General features: G+C 35.0%; 1 protein-coding gene across 2 annotated transcripts in view; it reads left to right on the top strand.

Moving 5' to 3' along the window:
* The window catches only part of LOC123671367 (follistatin), a 118,843-nt gene extending 100,262 nt beyond the window's left edge, over positions 1-18,581 (top strand). For both annotated transcript variants that reach the window (XM_045605159.1, XM_045605160.1), the window contains exons 4-7: positions 8,884-9,108; positions 12,927-13,148; positions 14,931-15,157; positions 17,493-18,581. In XM_045605159.1, coding sequence (XP_045461115.1) covers positions 8,884-9,108; positions 12,927-13,148; positions 14,931-15,157; positions 17,493-17,513 — 695 coding nt within the window. In that variant the 3' untranslated portion in view covers positions 17,514-18,581. The remainder of the gene's footprint in view (positions 1-8,883; positions 9,109-12,926; positions 13,149-14,930; positions 15,158-17,492) is intronic.
* The last annotated feature ends 1,740 nt before the right edge of the window (positions 18,582-20,321 follow it).

Here is a 20,321-nt window from a genome sequence, read left to right as displayed (position 1 = left end):
CGTCCAATATATCTCACTAAAAATGTTGAAAATTCTGAATTGGAATGAATATTCCGGTTGGAAAATCAATTAGAAAAATATTCATATATTCCATATAAGTCTGAAATTTCTAAATGATCATCGCTTTATAAGATAGCAAATTCAGTTGTATTGAAAAATAATCATTTATAGAGACCAACCTTGAAAAATTATAAATTGAAATATTTCATCATTTATTTTGCAAAAGAAATATGTAATCAGTTCCCGAAAATCGTATCACTCTTTATTGAACTAAATTCAGTCAGATTGCCATTTTTTTGTGTACAAATACTTGAGTAGGCTGCCAAAACAATCAGGATAATAAAAAGTATTTTATTATATTTTTGGTAATTGATGATAGTTTCTGAAAAAATATTGTTCCTTAGATAGATATTTTTTTTCATTGGTATAATTTTTTTTTCAATATTTACTTCATTCGAAATGTGATAAAAATGTACATATGTGGCTTCTTGGTAATATAAAATAACCTTCAAACATGATCAACATTTTTCTTCTGGGTTGTGAGGCAATTTTTCTTTGATAAAAGCCGTTGGTATTTGTTACGTCGTCTTTTTATCAAATAATGTCTGTAGTTGTGTTCAATTTTAACTTTAATTCGACAAATATTCTTCACAATTGAATTGACAAACTACTTCCAAAAAAAACTTATGTCAAAAACTATTTTATGTCAAAAACACTGACTCTGATCTAACTATATGAAATAATACATATTGTACAGAGTGAAGAGCAACATTTTCTCCCCTCCGTGAAGAAGTTTCAGCTTCTCTCACTCTAGCCATCTTCCATCTCGATTCTGCACAACTTTGCAACCGGGCGCTTGAATACTCCGTTACTAGTTCTGACACCCACTACTCGAACTCGTCCATCACGGCCTGGATAAAGTGTCTCTACTCTTCCTAACTTCCACTGTCTTCTTGGACAATTTTCTTCAACAATGATGACTATGTCATTGATATTCAGCTGCTTTCCGTCATTATTCCATTTTGTTCTTTTAGTTAAACTAGGCAGGTATTCTTTGGTCCACCGTTTCCAAAAACAATCGACTATTTTCTGTGACTTGACCCACTCTTTCCTGAAGTCTTTCATTTTTGAAAAATCAGTGATATAATTAGGTGATCCTAGTAAAAAATGTTTTGGGGTCAGGGACTCTAAATCATTTGGGTCTGTTGAAACCTTTGTTAATGGTCTCGTATTTATGATATTTTCACACTCGGCAAATATTGTCAGCATAAGTTCATCTTTAAGAACTTGTCCATTCAAAATGGTGTAGAATGCTTTTTTAACGGACTGCACCATGCGTTCCCAGACACCACCCATATGTGGTGACGCTGGTGGCAAAAATTTCCAGTCGATACCTTCCTGTGTGAAGGTGTCAGTGATTCTTGCCTGGTCAATATCTCCGAGTGCTCTCTTCAGCTCTTCTGCTGCACCCCGAAAATTCGTTCCATTGTCGGAATATATCTCTTTTGGCTGTCCTCTTCTAGCTATCATTCTACGAATAGCTAAAATAGCTGAATCTGTGGTGAGTGAATGCGCTACCTCGAGGTGGACAGCTCTTATAGTGAGGCAGGTAAAAATCACTCCCCATCTCTTCTCTCTTCGTCGTCCTATGGAAACCAATAACGGTCCAAAATAGTCCATTCCTGTGAACGTGAATGGTCGGATATTTGGTGTCAAACGTGCTACAGGAAGCTGTCCCATTTTTGGAATAATTGGTTTTGATTTGGTGATTCTGCATTTCTGACATCTCTTGAACGCCGACTTCACCGCACTTCTTCCATCAATTATCCAGAAGCGTTGCCTTACATCATTTAAAACGGCTTCCACTCCTTGGTGAGCGAAATTTTCATGATACTTTTGGAGCAGTAGTGGAAACTTTGGCAAAGCGATTTGAGACAAATAGAAAACATTTCCATCCCAAGATGTTATTCTGTGAATATTCCTGAAGCCAATAAGATAGAACTGCACGTCTTTTGCGACGCTAGCAAGAAAGCATACGCAGTAGCATCATATCTACGAGTTTTGTCTAAAGACGAAATAGATGTAACTCTTGTTATGGCCCGAGCGAGAGTAGCTCCAACAAAACCCATTTCTATTCCACGTTTGGAGTTGCGAGCCTGCTTCCCATCACCGCAGCCTGCAACTCCAAACGTGGAATAGAAATGGGTTTTGTTGGAGCTACTCTCGCTCGGGCCATAACAAGAGTTACATCTATTTCGTCTTTAGACAAAACTCGTAGATATGATGCTACTGCGTATGCTTTCTTGCTAGCGTCGCAAAAGACGTGCAGTTCTATCTTATTGGCTTCAGGAATATTCACAGAATAACATCTTGGGATGGAAATGTTTTCTATTTGTCTCAAATCGCTTTGCCAAAGTTTCCACGTGTGATATAGGTCCTCGTCTATACTATCGTCCCATCCAATCCCAGATCGCCATATGTCTTGTATGAGAATACGTCCTTTTATTGTGAAATTCACAATGAGTCCTAAAGGGTCGAATATTGACATTACCGTCTTCAGAATTTGTCGCTTGGTTGGTCTACTATCTCTAAATTTATCTTCGAATTTTGAAATTCTGAAACAAAATAGATCCAATTTTGAATCCCAAGAAAGACCAAGTACTCTTTGCATTGTCGAATTCGAATCCACACAGAAGTCCTTGAATACTGAATCGTCTGATGACAGTTTTTCTATGACTTCTCCCGAATTGCATATCCAGTTGACAAGCTCAAATCCTCCTGATTTTTGAACCCGTGACACTTCGGAGATTGTTTCCAAGGCTTCTTCTACAGAATCGGTACAGTCAAGATAGTCGTCTACATAATGTTTTTTTGTTATAGCATCGATAACATTTTTCTGGCTGGATAACTCCTCAGCATTCACATTTTTTACGAACTGGGCACAGGTTGGGGAGCAAGTGGCACCAAAGGTCATAACTTGCATTTCATAAACGTCCCATTGTCGATTCGAATCCCCATCTCGCCATAAAAACCTCTGGGAGCTTTGGTCTTCCTTTCTTACCATAACTTGATGGAACATTTCTCTGACATCACTGCAGAATCCAATTCTCCTTTGTCGAAATTTAATCAATACCTCCACCAATGATTGTAGCAAGTCTGGGCCAGATAGTAAATTATCATTCAGACTGGTTCCGTTCGATTTTGAGGCGGCATCAAAGACTAAACGAAGTTTCTTTGGCTTATTGGGGTTAATTACTCCGAAATGCGGCAAATACCAGCATCGAGGACCTTCTTCATTGGATTCTGCAGGAGTCAACTTTCTTGCATATCCTTTCTCGACGTAGCTTCTTATTTTCTCAGAGTATCGCTTCCCAAATTCCCTATCCTTCTGTATTTGTTTCTCCACGCATCTCAGTCGCTGAATGGCAATTGTTTTGCTCTCTGGGAGATGGATGTTGTCTTCCTTCCACAGCAGCCCAATCTCGAATCTGTTTCCTACACGTCTGATTGTATTTTTCATTATCTCCATAGCTCTCTGTTCTGCTTTATTCACGTTCGTTTTCATTGGAACTACTCCAAAGGCATCTGTGGTAAAAGAATGTTTCACCATTTCATGGAGTGAATCGTCGGACATTCCAGAACTGCAGATGTGGAAGGAATATACCTGTTTTTCTTGTCTGATACAGTTTCCTCCGTGAAGTATCCAACCCAGATTGGTTTTTGTTGCAATGGGAAGATTTTCGGTGCTTTGAATGACTTTTCTGGCTACAGTGAGGCGTACATTGTCTTGACCCAATAAAATCATAGGGCGTTCTCCTATTTCGTGGAAGGGAATTCCTGACAAATAAGAATACCTTTCCCAATCGGATTTTCGAATCTCTTGAATGGGGAGAGCTAAATTTTCTACTGTTCTGACATTTTTCATACTGAAAATCTTAGCTCCGTCGAATACTCCCGATATATCAAGATTTAAACAACTTGAATCTTCATGGCGAGAGGCTAAATTGTTAGTCCATTGGATGCAAAGCGGTTGAGGTGTGCCATTCAGTCCCAATCTGTTAGCTATCGACTTGTCTACGAGAGTCACAGAAGAAGCTTCGTCACATAAAGCTACGGTCTCCAAAACAGTGTTGTTTCCATACAACTTCACTTTCACCATCCTCAACAAAACATTGCCTTCTTCATGTCCAACTGCAAGCACGTTCTCATTGTTTTCAAATTCTGTCTGTGTTGAATGGGTATCAGTATCTTCGATTGATCTTTGAGTATCTTTATGAAGCAGCTGATGATGGGAACGCTTACAACCATTGATGTTACACTGTCGTCTTTCTCTGCATTTCATGGTCTGGTGATTACGTCGGAGACATGAAAAACAAAGTTTCTGTTTTGTAATAACCGCCCATCTTGTATCAACGTCGTCAGAGGACATTTTCGAACAATTTTCTATTTTGTGTCCTTTTACTGCACAATATTTACATTTCTCGTCATGATTTTTCATATCTGTCGAAATCAAAGTAGTTTCTTGTCGTCTTGAAGAGAACTGAAGTTTTGGTTTTGTTTCTATCTTGAAACTATTGGAACTATTGACAAAACACGCTGCAGTTGCCTTTTCATTAATCCAGATAGAAAAGTCGTTCAGATTTGTCGTTTCCTTTTTTCGCATAATTTCTTCTCCCCATTGGAGTTTCAACGAATAAGGAAGTTTCTGAACCAATTCTCGTATTATTTGCGGATTTTGGAGGTGTTCAAAATGGTCCAATGATTTGATCGTAGCCACGAGACAGCAAACATGATTGGAGAGGTGAATCAAAGTGTCCATGTTGTTTTCTCTAATTGGTGAAAGATTTCTCACCTTCGTGATGAGCCCCTCGATGATTTGGTCAGGTCTACCAAATCTCATTTCGAGTGTCCTCAAAACTAAATCAATGTTGTCTGGGGAGGTCATCATTCCTGATACTGCAAGCTTGGCTTCACCTCTTAAACATTTTTGCAGTTTTATCATCATTTCTTCTGAAGAATATTCGCATAATTTTGAAATACGCATGAAGTGTGAAATGAATGTTGGCCATTCTTCGGAATTGCCGTCAAAAATACAAAAATCTTTGTCCACAACTTGCCTTGCTGCAAATATATTTTGCTTTGGAGCACTAGCAACAGACTTTATGGCTTCACTGATGGTATTGCATAATTGTTTGATTTCAGATATTTCTTCATTTCCTTGTTTTGGCAGGATTTCATCTTTGGAGGGCGAATGCAAATCATTTATCCATTTTCTTGTCTTCTCTAAAGAATGGTTTTCATCCTCTGGCAACTGGCATTCAATATTCGGTACTGATAACTGAGATCGGTCTCCTTGAAGTTCTTCAATTTCAGTCTCTCGAACTTCATTTTCTAATTCTAAGATTTTTAGCTGATTTTCTAGCTTCTTCATTTCGATCGCTTGTCTGATCTTCTCGACTTCAACGGCATGTCTTTTTTTACGAAGAGAAACACTATCTGATTTTGAAAGATTGGATTTCATAGAAAGAACGGATGAAGTTTTTGGTAAATCATTACCGACGTCTTTGGGTTGTAGGCATCGACTCTGCTTGTCTGTCTGGCTTGAGTTCACCTTGTTCACTTCCTCTCGTTTGTCCATTATATTATTTGTCTGAATTTCATCTCTTCTTTGGCTCTGAACAATTTCTGATTTGTTCGACATGACACTGACTGAATGTCGTCTTAACAATCCAAAAGCAGGTGGCCACTCATAACTGGGGTTTAGTCTACTATGGGTACCTGCAGTCTTTCTTGTATTTGGCATGTCTCAAAACTCCTCTAGAACTGTTTCTTCACCAAAGGACTTGTTATCCGCTCGAAGGACCAATGTTACGTCGTCTTTTTATCAAATAATGTCTGTAGTTGTGTTCAATTTTAACTTTAATTCGACAAATATTCTTCACAATTGAATTGACAAACTACTTCCAAAAAAAACTTATGTCAAAAACTATTTTATGTCAAAAACACTGACTCTGATCTAACTATATGAAATAATACATATTGTACAGAGTGAAGAGCAACAGTATTATTCTTTTGAAGCAGAAATAAATAAGTTGCAATTTTTTTAATATCTATTCCTTATTTCTTTCATTGCTGATCTGATCGGCTAATGTCATTAATGAAGATATCAAAAAACGATGAATTGTAAAAATCCTCGTCATTGAGAAGGATCACCACCACGTGGCTTTCGTCCTCGTCAACATTCGGTACCCATTTATTTTCCCTCTGGCGCGTCTGCGATGACCAAACTTTGTACGATGTACGAAGTTGTACATTAACTTCATCTTCTTTCTATTCACGAAGAATATATGTAGAGGGCAGCACTGTACGACGATCGATTATTTTTTCGCAAATTTATAGTAACGATTTTTTGTAGATATTTTTTCAAGAATATTTTAAAAATATATCAGAGCTTTGTACATTGAACATATCATCAATTCTTTCGCGAAAAACGAAAAGTTACCATCTGCTTCTCCATACGCAAATAGAAAATAATGTCGATTATTTTTTAAAGGAATTATGTGAAAACACCATCGAAATGGGTGGTTGTAAGAGGAAAAATCTATAATTTCGTTTTGAACTCACGTGGTGGTATTCCCTCTTAATATTACAAACTTTCACCTTTTGCATGTAATTACTATTCAATTACATATGTTTGTATACCGCATACCAATCTTGTATTCTAGCCCCTTGATCTTAACCTGAAATTTTCAGTGCAAATGCGGGTCTCGAATACTGCAGATAAGTTTATTAGTGGGCGAATTATATACCATCAGCGAACCTTCCCAGTGAAAGGATGATGAAGAAAATTAGCATCGAAAAAACATTCACTACTACTAAGTAGAAAAGAGGATTGGAAAAAGGAGTCCACAATCCCAGTTCTAAAAAAGAATACCATCAAATGGTACACAGATGGTTCCAAAACCACGACGGGGACTGGCGCGGGAGTATTCGGGGCTGGTACCAAATGCTCAATATCGCTAGGCCACTGTCTAAGGCCCAGTTTCACCAAACAGCACTTGATCCCAGATTGATTAAACTCCGCTTGTTACTAAAGCAGGCTTAACAGTGTTTTCTGTTTCACCATGCATCAACCCGTCCGAAGATGATCGCGATTAACCAAATCGCGATTAAATAGTCAAACCATTTGGCAACGTTGTGAACAAAAAGTTATATAGTGTTCTGTATGGTATTAGCAGTGATGACCACCATTGGCGCTAGGTGTTAGGTGTCATTCATTCATAATTATAACATTTCAAATCATTTGTCATCTTGTAAACAAAAAACAAAGTTAATTTTTGCCGAAAATGTCGAGTGATGTGCTTCGAAATGTCGGAAACTTGCAGAAGTTATAAAGAAATTATCCCATTTCACAAAACCACACATTCTGGAAAAAAAACTATATAAGTATTATAATTTTATTAACTTCTTTATTTTTATTAACAAGTTTAACTGCTTCTTAAATAATATTTCAATCAAACATATCAATAAATTATCCTTTGCAATAAATTTCATAAAACACAAAAACAAAGTTTACGTGTATTTTAAATGGGAAATATTGAGCCTATACATATAGTCATATTTTGATAAAATTGACCCAAAAATTAGAAATTTCCGGAAAAATAATTACATAGACAAGAGTTCCATACTGATAAATAATTATTAATCTCAACTTGAAAGGTTATAATCCTCCAAAAATGGCCGATTAGTGCTAAATCGCGATTGGTCGATTAAATGGCGCTTTGGAGTGTGGTGAAACGCTACATTACATTAATCGTGATCTAAGGCCTCACTTAAGAGCCAAGTCAAGATTAAAGCATTTGGTGAAACTGCGCCTAAGTGTCTTTCAGGCAGAGATACTTTCAATAGAATGATGTGTAGAAATTAACATAGCAAGAAACTATCGGAAATGTGACATAGCGATACATTCCGATAGTCAGGCTGCAATTAATCTCTGGCGGATTCTTCCTGGTTTGGATCACTCCAAAGATTTTCTTCGAAACTTTGACTCTACAAGATGATCTTAGTGAGAATAGGCTACATCTCCTCACTGGATTCCCCACAGGGCATTGCCACCTTAGGAAACACCTCATGAGAATGGGTCTAACAGAAAACGACGAGTGCAGATTCTGTGGGGAGGAGGAAGAAACTCCGGATCACCTGGTAACGGAATGCCTCGCCATCGTTAGCCACCGCAAAACCTGCCTTGGACACGAAACTTATAGTAGTGAGGAATTAGCCTCCTTAAAGACATCCCAGATATTGGAGTTCATCAGAACTCTGGAACTGGAAGGCGAGCTGTAGATCACGTTATGGAGAAAATAGCTCTGATGGGGGGCACGATAGACCATTAGGTCGCAGTGAAACGAAACCTACTTAATTAAATCTAATCTAATCAAGTGGGCGAAAGCTTGCTTGGAGTTCCATAAATATGGCTTTTTAAAATTTTGTGTCCTGATAATTTCAATACTAGGGATTTGTTTTGGTTGAAGTTTGAATTGAAATGTGAAATAAAAGTTTGAAGCATATTGCAAAAGTTCGTGGTGATCGCGTCTAAGATCGCAATTGGCGCATAAATGAACTTCACGTCAATCCTCTCCGCATTTTGAATCACTTTTACTGGAATCGACTAAGATTTTTTAATTTTATTTTCGATTTTGATACCCTCGACTTCAACAAACAGGTAACTTATTTTCAACGGAAATTGATAGTTATCAGTTTTGCAAAATGTTCATCAATAATCACAGATAAATTTCTAAGAAATAATTCATGAAAATCATCATTGAACCATAGTTTTATACACTATAGTAGTAATTGGAAGTTGTGAATATAATTTTTTTACAGAGTCTTGTAAAGACGTGAAATGCGATCCTGATAAGTCATGTGTGCTAAGAAAAGGTGTACCGAAGTGTGTTTGTTCGTCAAAATGCAAGGAAGGCAAGCTCAAATCTAAGGGACCTGTATGTGGATCAGACGGTAGAAGTTATCGTAATATTTGTAGACTGAAAAAAAGGGCATGCCGAAAGAAATCCCCCTCTCTTATGGTTGCCTACAGTGGTATTTGCCAAAGTGAGTAAAACTTTTTTAACGTTTATCAGGGTCCCTAATATTTAAGTAAGCTATTTTTGATTATTTTCTCAACAATTCTTTCACTACACAACAAAAAGAAAATGCAATTACACTTTTATATCGCTCGTTTTCTCATTACGTTACAATGTCTGGGACGGTCTCTGAGATGAGGTTCGACTCATTGATCAAATCTGTCAGGCTGTATGCATGATGAATTTAGAAAGGACCTAGAAACTTGAAATTTGAAGACTAAGTTCAGATCTTGAATAGATAATTATTTGAATTTTTTTTCCCTGTTTAGTTGTGTTCTGTCAATTTCATCAAGACAAAAATTTGTATTTGAATGTAGAATGACAAACCTAGTGCAGAATTTTAAGTTGCGAAAGCACAACTTTCGAAAACTCCAAAAGAATATTGAACAAAAATTTCTCAATTTTTTCGTGACCAAAAAATATACAGAAGTGAGACTCTGCTGATATGAAAAAACGGTTGCCGAGTTCTGTGCCGATATTTCAAACTGATCATTTAGAAAATCAGAACCATAATGGAGTCGAGTAGAATATTTCAAATGAAATAACCAATATTTTCGTGATTGCAAATCCAATCGGGCGAAGATTTTGCGTATAACTATTTGACGCTTCCTGCAAAATTTCGTATGAATCGCTCAACTAAAATCATAGATGATTCAAGCAGAATATCGAAAAACAAAAAAGTCAAAAGGAACACTTTTTTTCTGATTCGACCTACATGAAAAGATTTAGGCATTTCAAATTTTTATAATATGTCACCCTTAGAAACCTGCACGCTGAAGTTCTTCCAAGCATGAGATATCATATTTTTCCTTGGAATTAGCTTTTGTCTATTTTATTACAAAAACCAGCATAAACTGTCATTTTCTATTCTATTTGGTCACCAAATAGAATATAAAACGGGAGTTCATGTTTAATGTATTATTACAATAAATAAGTTACCAAAATTTCGTTGGCGATAAATATTGAATAATCTTTGACTCTTTCTATTTCGTTTGTGTTGATAATAAATACTTCGGCTTGCAACCTTCCATATTAGCTCTAATAGTAATTATTTATTTTCGTTCATTTCTCATTTCGTAGGTACTAAAATTACCCATTTAACTTTTCATTTGCATTCAAATAAATAATTGATATTCATTTATGAACGTTGCCAAGTAGATAAAGACAGAACACTATAATGACAAAAAAAAAGCTACAGAATAACAAGCTAAACATTTTTTTTCAAGTTCATACCTCCACCGCTAGGGAGCGTAATAGCTGTCGTCGAGTATAAAAATGAATTTTACTCGAAAATGTTTCATATGAAGTTGAAGAAAAAATATCATCACTGTAATCTTGGAAAATTCTCTATCTTTTTGAATTGTCACTTTTGAATTTACGACATCACATAAGGGTAGGGGGAAGGGAGAAATCTGACTGATTGAAATGCCTGTGACTTCAGTTTGGCTCAAAATTTTTGATCAAATTAGATTTCGTCTGAAAGATAATATCTTATTGATTGAGGACAACTTATACCCAAGATAAATTTGTTTTTGCTGCTTTTGATAGGGGGCGCTAAGTCAGAAGTTCATTATTTTGTGCATTTTTGATCGAATTAGATCTCGTTTGAACGATAATATCTTGTAGATTGAGGAGAAAATATACTCATGATACATTTGTTTTTGCTGCTTTCGATAGGGGGCGCTAAGTCAGAAGTTCATTGTTTTCTTCATTTTACTCCGAAATTTCAAATGTAATGATAGGATTTTCTTAACAGAAACAGAAGTTCCATCAAATTTGCATGAAAAAACCTACAGGTCGCAAAGCGATAGTTCTGAAGGTTATGGCCGAGAGAAAATATTCTTCAACTGATGCAGTGCGAAAAACCAAATTGTGTCTTTAAGTTCTGAGAGTAACAGAAATCCCATCAAATTTGTATGAAGAAACCAAAACGTCTTGAAGCGATAGCTTCAGGCGTTCTGGAGTTATGGCCGAAAAAAGATATTCTTCAACTTATGAACTGAAAAACTAAATTGTGTCTTTTTCCGGCCATAACTCCAGAACCCCTGAAGCTATCGCTTTGCGACCTTTTGGTTTTTTCATACAAATTTGATGGAATTTCTTATTCTGTTAAGAAAATCTCATCATTACATTTGAAATATCGGAGTAAAATGAAGAAAACAATGAACTTCTGACTTAGCGCCCCCTTTCGAAAGCAGCAAAAACAAATGTATCATGAGTATATTTTCTCCTCAATCTACAAGATATTGTCCTTCAGACGAGATCTAATTTGCTCAAAAATGTTGAGCCAAACTGAAGTTACAGGCATTTCAATCAGTCAGATTTCTCCCATTCACCTACCCTCATGTGATGTCGAAAAATCGAAAGTGACAATTCAAAAAGATAGAGAATTTTCCAAGGATTACAGTGATGATACTTTTTCTTCAACTTTATATGAAACATTTTCGAGTGAAATTCATTTTTCTACTCGACGATAACTATTAAGCCTCCTAGCGGTAGAGGTATGAACATGAAAACAATTTCCAGTGTGTTTTCTTGTAGACTTAAGTAGTAAAATTTTTTACCGCCTACGATGAGTGGATCCTAAGATATAGCCCCTTACCTCGCTTATTTGCCCACCCTGTACATATATTCAAGAAATTTGAGATAACTGAATATTGTTTTATATCTCTACATTGTCAAACTGAGTTGAGTACTACGCCATTACTTAAACAGAATCTAAGCTTCAACAAGGCTGTGAAATTCATCACAGAAGTGGTGAAAATTTTGCAATCACAGTTTGAAAACTAAAGCGTTTTGGATCATCGTGAAGAACCTCCTCGGCCGGTGATAGTAAAACCGGTGGAAAAATTCGTGCTGTTGGGAGAATTATTGTATATTCAATTATAAGGCATTCCTCAAACGACATTACACCGTATTTTGCATAAAGACTCAAGTCTAAACGTTTATTTTTAAAAAGATAACCACACAAGTAATGAAACAGTCCCAATTTTTCACAACACATTTCTTGGTCGTACTATTTCTCGAAGATGTGAACACAATTGGCGACCAAGATCTTGTGATTTAACTCCTTTAGACTTTTTTCTCTGGGGGCTACGTGAAAGATAAGGTCTATGCCAATGATCCACCGATGCAAAACTTTAAAGATGGAATTCGTTATTGAGGACATAAGTACATCCGCAAATGTGTGAATTGGTCATGAAAAGGATGCTGCAACTGTAACCATCTTTTTTCATGTTAATGGCATACCTTCCTCTTTATTATATAAATGATAAACATCTATAGATTTCTTTCAAAATATACTCGATTTTTATGTTAATATCAAAATGAGACCTCTTATTGGAAACCCCATAATATGTGATGATTAGGAAAATTCGATCCAATTTTTTCTTGATCTTAGCTTAGTTTGTTCGTCCATTTCCTGAAGACAAAAAAAATACCCACGTATTAGTTCACAAAACATTTCAGCTCCATGTTACTCTTGTAACCTGGACCTGCAAAATGAGCTTATTATGACCTTAATTTTGATCATTCGATTTGATATGAATAAATAGAACTCGTTATTTGTATACTGCTGAACATAATTAACAATTCTTACTGAACACGATATGTTCATTTTTTATAACCATCTGAATTTTCATAAGGTATTTGGTATGTGTACTAAAAATATTCGAGATATTAGAAACTCATTCGAAAACCTGTTTATTATTTAATACCTACCTATTATATTTCCAAATTTGACTCAAATAACTAAACATGAAATTTCATATAAGTTATCTTCCTCAGATTCCTGTGATAGAATAAACTGTCCGACTGGCAAAAATTGCGTTCTAGATCAGAATTTAAGCCCACATTGCGTGTACTGCGACTTCAAGTGTCCAACAAGTCCAAAGCGGCGGCAAGTTTGTGGAATCGATGGTAATAGCTATCCTAGCCCCTGCCATTTGAAACAGAAGACTTGCAGACAAGGAAGAGCCATACCTTTAGCGTACAAGGGTCCTTGTAGAGGTGAGCAATAACATCATTTTGAATTTTCATCCTGAAAACAACTAAAAATATTTTGAGAAAAATGTTTTCGGATATCAAACGATACCGGAACTATGAAGATTGGTATCTCGAATTAAGAAATAGCAGCACTTGACTCAGGTGTATTTAATTCTGAACCATTTGATTCTGAGATATTATTGTCCTAAAATATCCTTAAACATAACTTTTCTAACACTGAACATTCATATAGATTAGAAAAATAGCGGAATTTTTTGTTGGTACCTATTAGGTCAAATATTTTTTTATAGAAAGATGGATTTAAGTAAATAATATCATATTCAATTTCCAAGATTTTTGTATGACAAAAAGAAGTTCAAAAAATTTCACATATCTAATAAATATATGTATTTCATAAGAAAATTCAAGCGCAGGAAAGTATAAGGTGTAATAAAAAAAAACATTATTCTGCATGAAGAACAAGGCTTCAATTATCATAGTTAGAATGATCCAATTTAGGTCGAACATGCGCCGTTTTATTCGATAATTTGTTGCCATTTTGTGGTTATAAATTATGCTTCTCTCATAGAAAATCGTCCTTATTGGCATAAGTTGAGACAGTCGGTTTTCACTAACCTCTTTTGAAGCGAATTTTTACCAGCAAAATTGCTCGCCATGGACAGAAACAGATGGCAAACACTTGGTGCCTGGTCCGGACTGTAAGGTGGATGCATAAGAGCCTCTCGACCGAGCTTCCGAAGCTTCTGGCGAGTCACATCGACGTGTGTGACCTGGCGTTGTCCTGATGGAACACAATTCGTCTCTTACTGGCCAAAGCTGACCGCTTCTGAGCGATTGCTTCCTTCAGATGGTCTAATTATTGACAGTACAGTTCCGAGTTAACAGTCACAACAATACCTTCCTAGCCATTTCCGACGTCTCACTGCGTTTCGACCACGACCGTTTTTGCTTGACGTTGTCGTAAATGATCCACTTTTCATCACCAGTCACCAACCGTTTCAAAAATGAGACGATGTTGTTGTGATTCGCAGTGAAAATTCGGTCCATGCGGTCCTTTCGTTAACTCGTGTAGACCCATACATCTAGCATCTTCTTGAGACCAGCCCTATGTGAATAGTGTTCTAAACGGTTTATTGTGCACTCTTAAGTTCTTGAGCAATCGAAACAGGACTCGAGAATGTCCATGATTATATCTATGTTTTCGACAATTGATCTTCCAGTGCATGGTGAATCTTTGACATCGAAATTACCGGAACGGAATCGACGAAACCAAAACAGCACGTGGTTGGCTATTACAGTATCAGGTCCATAAACTCTATTTAAGTTTTCAGCCGCCTGGCTTGCATTCTGCTTTTATCGAAGAAAAACTGTAGAATATAGGTTATTTTCATTTTGCTTGGGTCCATCTTTGTGACGCACTCAAACTTAACTGTGTCAATTAATCACAAAACTGTCAGAAAGTTTGTATAGTGCGAAATCTCATATTGCTAACGCCAACTAGTGGAAACCGATCACTTTACAATGCAAGATACAGATAACTAAAGCTATCTATTGAAAAAATAATGGATTTTTTTTACTACACCTAATAAATAACAAAATATGATCAAATATTAAAAACTTAATAACAAATTATAGTCTCCTATTTTTTCGACCAGAGAATCTTTGGACAATATTTTCAACATTTAGACTACTGCAAATGGTCCTGTGTATATGCATTAATGCCAATCCATTCAACCTATCTTCAACCATTCTACATCTTATAACATTTGGTCTCTTTGTTTACAGCAAATGCTTCCTGCAGCAATGTACAATGTCGCGATCAACAAGCCTGTTTGACTGATTTTAATACTGGGCTACCTCGATGTACAACATGCAATTTGAACTGTCGTCCAAGGCAAATGCGTGGTCCCATTTGTGGAACAAATAACGTTACTTATCACTCCTGGTGTCACATGATGCAAGACTCTTGCACAAAAGGTGTAGTCGTGGAGACAAAGTACAACGGAAAATGCGTAAGTAAATTTTTTGAAAATATTTGAATATTTTTTCTTCATGCTATTACTCCAGTTTATAACAACTGAATTTCTAGACATTAACTGATTATTTTTTCATCTAGAAATTTTCATGGTTCATGGGGAAAATAATAATTATTGTCATCTTATGGATCGAATTGTCCATCCATTAACTGTTAGTGGCTCTAACAAAGTTTGATGAGAATAGAGATTCCATGAAGTTCTGAACAAAAAATTTGTCAGTAAATTGAGACTCGGCAAGCGAAGTAAATAATTATTTTTATAGTGGTAGAAGAAACATAAATCGTTCTATTGTAGATATTTTGAGATCCTTCAACTTCATATTTTCATTAGAAAGTCGAGGAGACCAAATGAACTTTAGAAAAAAGAGAAAAGCACTGACGAGGAGTCAAGGGCTTTTACGCGATTGTTCCAATTCGTATTCATGTAATTTTCAATATACTCTGTCTTCTGAACACAAATTTGAAGTCAAAACTTTCTGGTCTGTAAGATGACATTAAAGTATACTAAATGACAAAGAAACTGCAACACCCACAAGAAGCTGATTAAATTTTAATTTTTTTTTTTTTTAAAAACATAAATAGTAAAGCCAGTAGTAAATGAATGAAAATTGGAAAAAAAACAAACAGTTTACAATTTTTTTTAGTTTGTTAGTTTTGTTAGTAATGTGTTTGTCTACCGGGATTATCTATACACTCCCCAACAGATCTCGGCATTGATGCAATAAGATAGTCTATTTTTTCTTGAGGGATACTATCCCAAAGCTGCTTGTACTTCAGGCATTATCTTGCTGAAATATTGGATTATCGAGCCGGTTAAGGTAAGGGAGAACATATGGCTCCACTATTTCTTGAAGGCAATGAAGCGCTGTCATGTTAACTCGAATAAGGACTAAAGGTGACCTACTTGCATGTGCAATAGCACCCCATACAATAACGCCTACTGTCTGGTGTACATAACGATCAACATCGAACTGAGGTTCACGTCTTTCTCCCCGACGTCGTATAACCGTTTGTGGTGGCTAAGTAGGCATATGTGAAATCCTACACGTTCTTCGGCCATCATGTGCACCCATGGAGAATCTAGATTCATCAGAAAAGACGACCTGATGCCATTCCACATTCCAATATTGACATTCTCTGCTCCATTGTAATCGTTGCCGGCGATGCTCAGCCGTCAGAGGTAACACAAGGTGGGGTCGATAATGCTGCAGTCCAAAGGATCTTATCCGGTGGTAAACCGATGGGAAAGTTACAGGATGGCCTTGTTCTTCTAACCACCCATTAGCCAAAGATCGAGTTGTCGCAAATCGGTCTCTAATGACCATAAGTCTTAGACGTCGATCTTGAACTTCATTTCTGCCCCTTCGACGTCCGGTACCAACTCTCTTCTTCAATTTTGGGCATTTTCAAACCACGCTTGACAACATCTTATAAGAGTAGTTGGATTTTTGTTCGTACGGTTAGCGATTTCTCGAAATGACAACCCCGCCACCCGTAGACCAATGATTCGACCTCTTTCAAATTCACTTATCTGGCAAACACGTGCCCTAAGCATTTCAACAACAACTTAACATCGACTTTGGTTCTCCTCGAACAGCTGGTTTGTTGTAAAATTCAAAAATCTTGCTAAAAATGACTACACTATTCAAGAAACAAAAATTGTTTACATGAAAAAACCTTCACGATTTTGTTTCCAAATTCTGACATTTACTCCTTGCTATTCTATCTATGTTTTACCAAAAAAAAATTCAAATTTAAACAGCTCCTTCTTGGGTCAGCATAATACCCTTCATTACCTTTTCTGCTGGACCAATTTTCTTTAAAAAACGAAAAAGCATATAATAATAATTGAAAGGTTCGATTTTTTCCTTTCGATTTTATGCATTTGTCGGCGACAAACATCATTCTAGTCATGAATTCGACATCCTACGAAATTTATCTCCTTATTGTAAATATCTGTAACCGATTTTCAAATATCAGATTTATCGGATAGATAGTTCTTCAATTATTAAAAAAAATTAATTTCATATAGGTTTTAATCCGATATAGATTTTGCCCATTAATGAACTCAACGGATATATTCGGACCCTGAATCTAGCTTGAAAATTTCCATTCTGCAACCGGCTGGATGGATGAATAAAATTCATTTCGACATCAGTACATTTGTCAGTTTATTTGTAGAACACCAAATTTTATATAATCACAAAATTTAAAAAAACTACATAAACGTCATACATGCTATGTTACACTCTTAATACAGCTATAGTGTTATAATTTATAATCGAATTAAATTAATTTCTCTTGGTTTTCAGGATGGCGCTTTGAACACTTGATCAAAAGCTCATTTTTCTATAGTTGTTAGGAAAATTTGAAACCAAAGACTCTCAGAGGATCTGAATGGAATATCATCATGTGTTAAACGAAACAGAATAGGAATTTATACAATATTAAAATAAATTGCTCTTAACCAATTTTGAATAAGTTTTTGGTAGAAAATTTGTCCGATTCAATCTTCGATTGATTCTGAATTATTCACGACTGAAATTTAGTAAGTACTCAACATGAAAATTCTTGTAACTTATTAATAAAATCGAAATGTAGCTTTAAAACTTAAGAAATTGTGATTAATGTTGTATTAATATAGAAAATTGTTATATCTAATTATTATGGAAATCATCGTTGAAAGGAAATTAGTGTGATAGATAATAACTTAGATAAAAAAATAAACGAAATTAAAACAATATACTAAACAATAAAAAAATTAGAATTTTCTGTAAAAAATTTTCAAGTTTTTTAATTATTCAGATGTTATAAAGGTTCAAGCGATGAATAATTTTGTTGAATATAGCTCGAGTATCCAATGAAGATTGACATAAATTAATATCCAATAAAGAAATAAATATACATCCTTAATACCATCCTATTCTGATTAAAAAGTTATCAATCCATTATATTCCAAAAATTAAATTCCCCGAAAGTGAAGTGTATGTAATTTTCTATTTATTTTAGTATTATATTACTCATGATGTCACATTTTCAACGTTAGACAATTTGGAATAAAATTATAAATTTTCAAAATACAGAGATGCAAGGAGCTAATTTTTTGTTCACCTATTTTGAATTTAACGATAAATGTTGGCAAGAACGTTTATGTGAAATCTATTAATTTATATCTGATTAGGACATTTCATATGTTTGTTTACTCATTGTTCAAATATCCTATTGATTTGTTGCCTTTTATGTACAGTATTGATTATATTCTGCTATTTTTGTATTGTTAAGTATAAGAAGTTCATATTATTCATCTTGATTAGACTGGCTAAATTATTGAATATATATATTTATTATTATGAATTGTCTAGGTTTAATAAAAACTGCTACAAAATTACAAAGATTTTTCATTGAAAGTTTTAATTACCGATACCTAGAATATTCTGTTTGGTTATAGCAACTTCAGAGATAAATTCGAAGTATACCTGTTCGAATCCGGAAAAACTATGCATTTTCAAGATAATTACGCTTTTATTAATACCTACAAACATATTAGTATTGAAAAATTTATTCGACAGAACTTAATTTCATAATCCCAAATAATATTCCAAATAACAACTGGATAAAAACCAAAAAAAAACATAATGATATTTTCACATGCATTATTCCACCAAAACTGCTTGCTTGCAGAGGTACATGGTGTTGAAGTCCTTCAATAAGTATTCAATTTATTTTGAAAAAGAAATGAAAATATGCTCGTGAAAGTGTTATTTTTTATTGAATATCCATTTGTTATTTGGACAAGTAATTAGGGATGTAAAATAACTCCTGTTGAAAAAAATTTTTATTACTATTACTTGTATCTTTGTATTCATAGAAGCGCAATTATTTTGGACCGGATTCGAACAGGTTTACACTTTTTACTCAAAATTGTATGGACAATGCGAAAACTGCACTCATTTTACCAGTGGTGTAGAGAAAAAGAGCCAAAAATGTACGCCACTGGTAGCAACTGAAAATGTGTTTTTTTTTAGAAATAAAGCACATATTGAATACACATTCTTTCAAATTTAGATGCAAAATTTTGGATACTGTGGAAATTAAGAATAAAAATTATTTTCAATTTTCCATATTCAACACATGTATCTCTGCAACGAACGATAGAAATAGATAGAAGAAATAGTTATTTATGCAACAAGTGCAAAAAGTGAATTGCAACTCGTGCAAAAATTGTTTAATGCACTCGACGTGTTGTCCAACTCGGCCTAACGGCCTCGTCGGACAATTTCAAGTCGAGTCCAATAAACAATTTTTGCACGAGTTGCATACAACATTTTTTCTACGTTCATGCAAAAAGCAAAAAATGATTTATTGAGGTGCGACACTAGGTGTGGGAAAATGAAAAGCGCAACTTGAATACTTTATTCTTAATATCGATTTGCATTGAAACAGGAACTAATACGTTACGAACAATTTAACTCAAACTTTATTTTTACCCTCAATGTTGAAAGTGAATGAACAATTGGTGCAATTTTCAATATAAATATTTCGTAGAGAAGTTCTTTTCAAATCCACTTCTTGATTTGTTACTGCTGTAAACGTAATAGTACTTGGTTACTGTACATAGTTATTTACTTCAGGCTGAAATATTTGTTTGTCATGATGACAGCACGTTGAAGTTGAATGACAGATGAGTGCAATAAAAACTTTATTGCACTAGTGCAATAAAGAACTTCTTTTTCCACTAAATATAGTTCAATGAAGTTTTGCTATTTGCATGAATGTAGAAAAAAAAATATTAGGAAAGGCTTATTTATTTTTCGAGGCGAATTTTCTGTTTCAATTTGGTACCATAGTTTTGGGAAACCCTGTATTTGGATCTTGCACATTCATTGCTTAGCTATCTGACTTTAAAAAATAGGGTTCACGGTCCAATGACTTCTTCTCGTTTATACAGAAGCTCTTGAAAATGTTGCTCTATTCAATTAGGCCGAGTTTATTTAGTTGAAAAAATAAAGCATTTGTATGTAATTTACAACTATTAAATTCTTGAAAAGGTAAAGGCATTTCTAAAATTTAGCGTATCTTTATGATATAATTTTCGAACTGCACTGGAAATACGTTACCAAGAGAAGAATAGAATATCCTGA

Source organism: Harmonia axyridis, chromosome 1, assembly GCF_914767665.1.
Source record: "Harmonia axyridis chromosome 1, icHarAxyr1.1, whole genome shotgun sequence".
Lineage (NCBI taxonomy): Eukaryota > Metazoa > Arthropoda > Insecta > Coleoptera > Coccinellidae > Harmonia > Harmonia axyridis.
The sequence above is the reverse complement of the archived record's forward strand: the minus strand, read 5'-3'. Positions and strand labels throughout refer to the sequence as shown.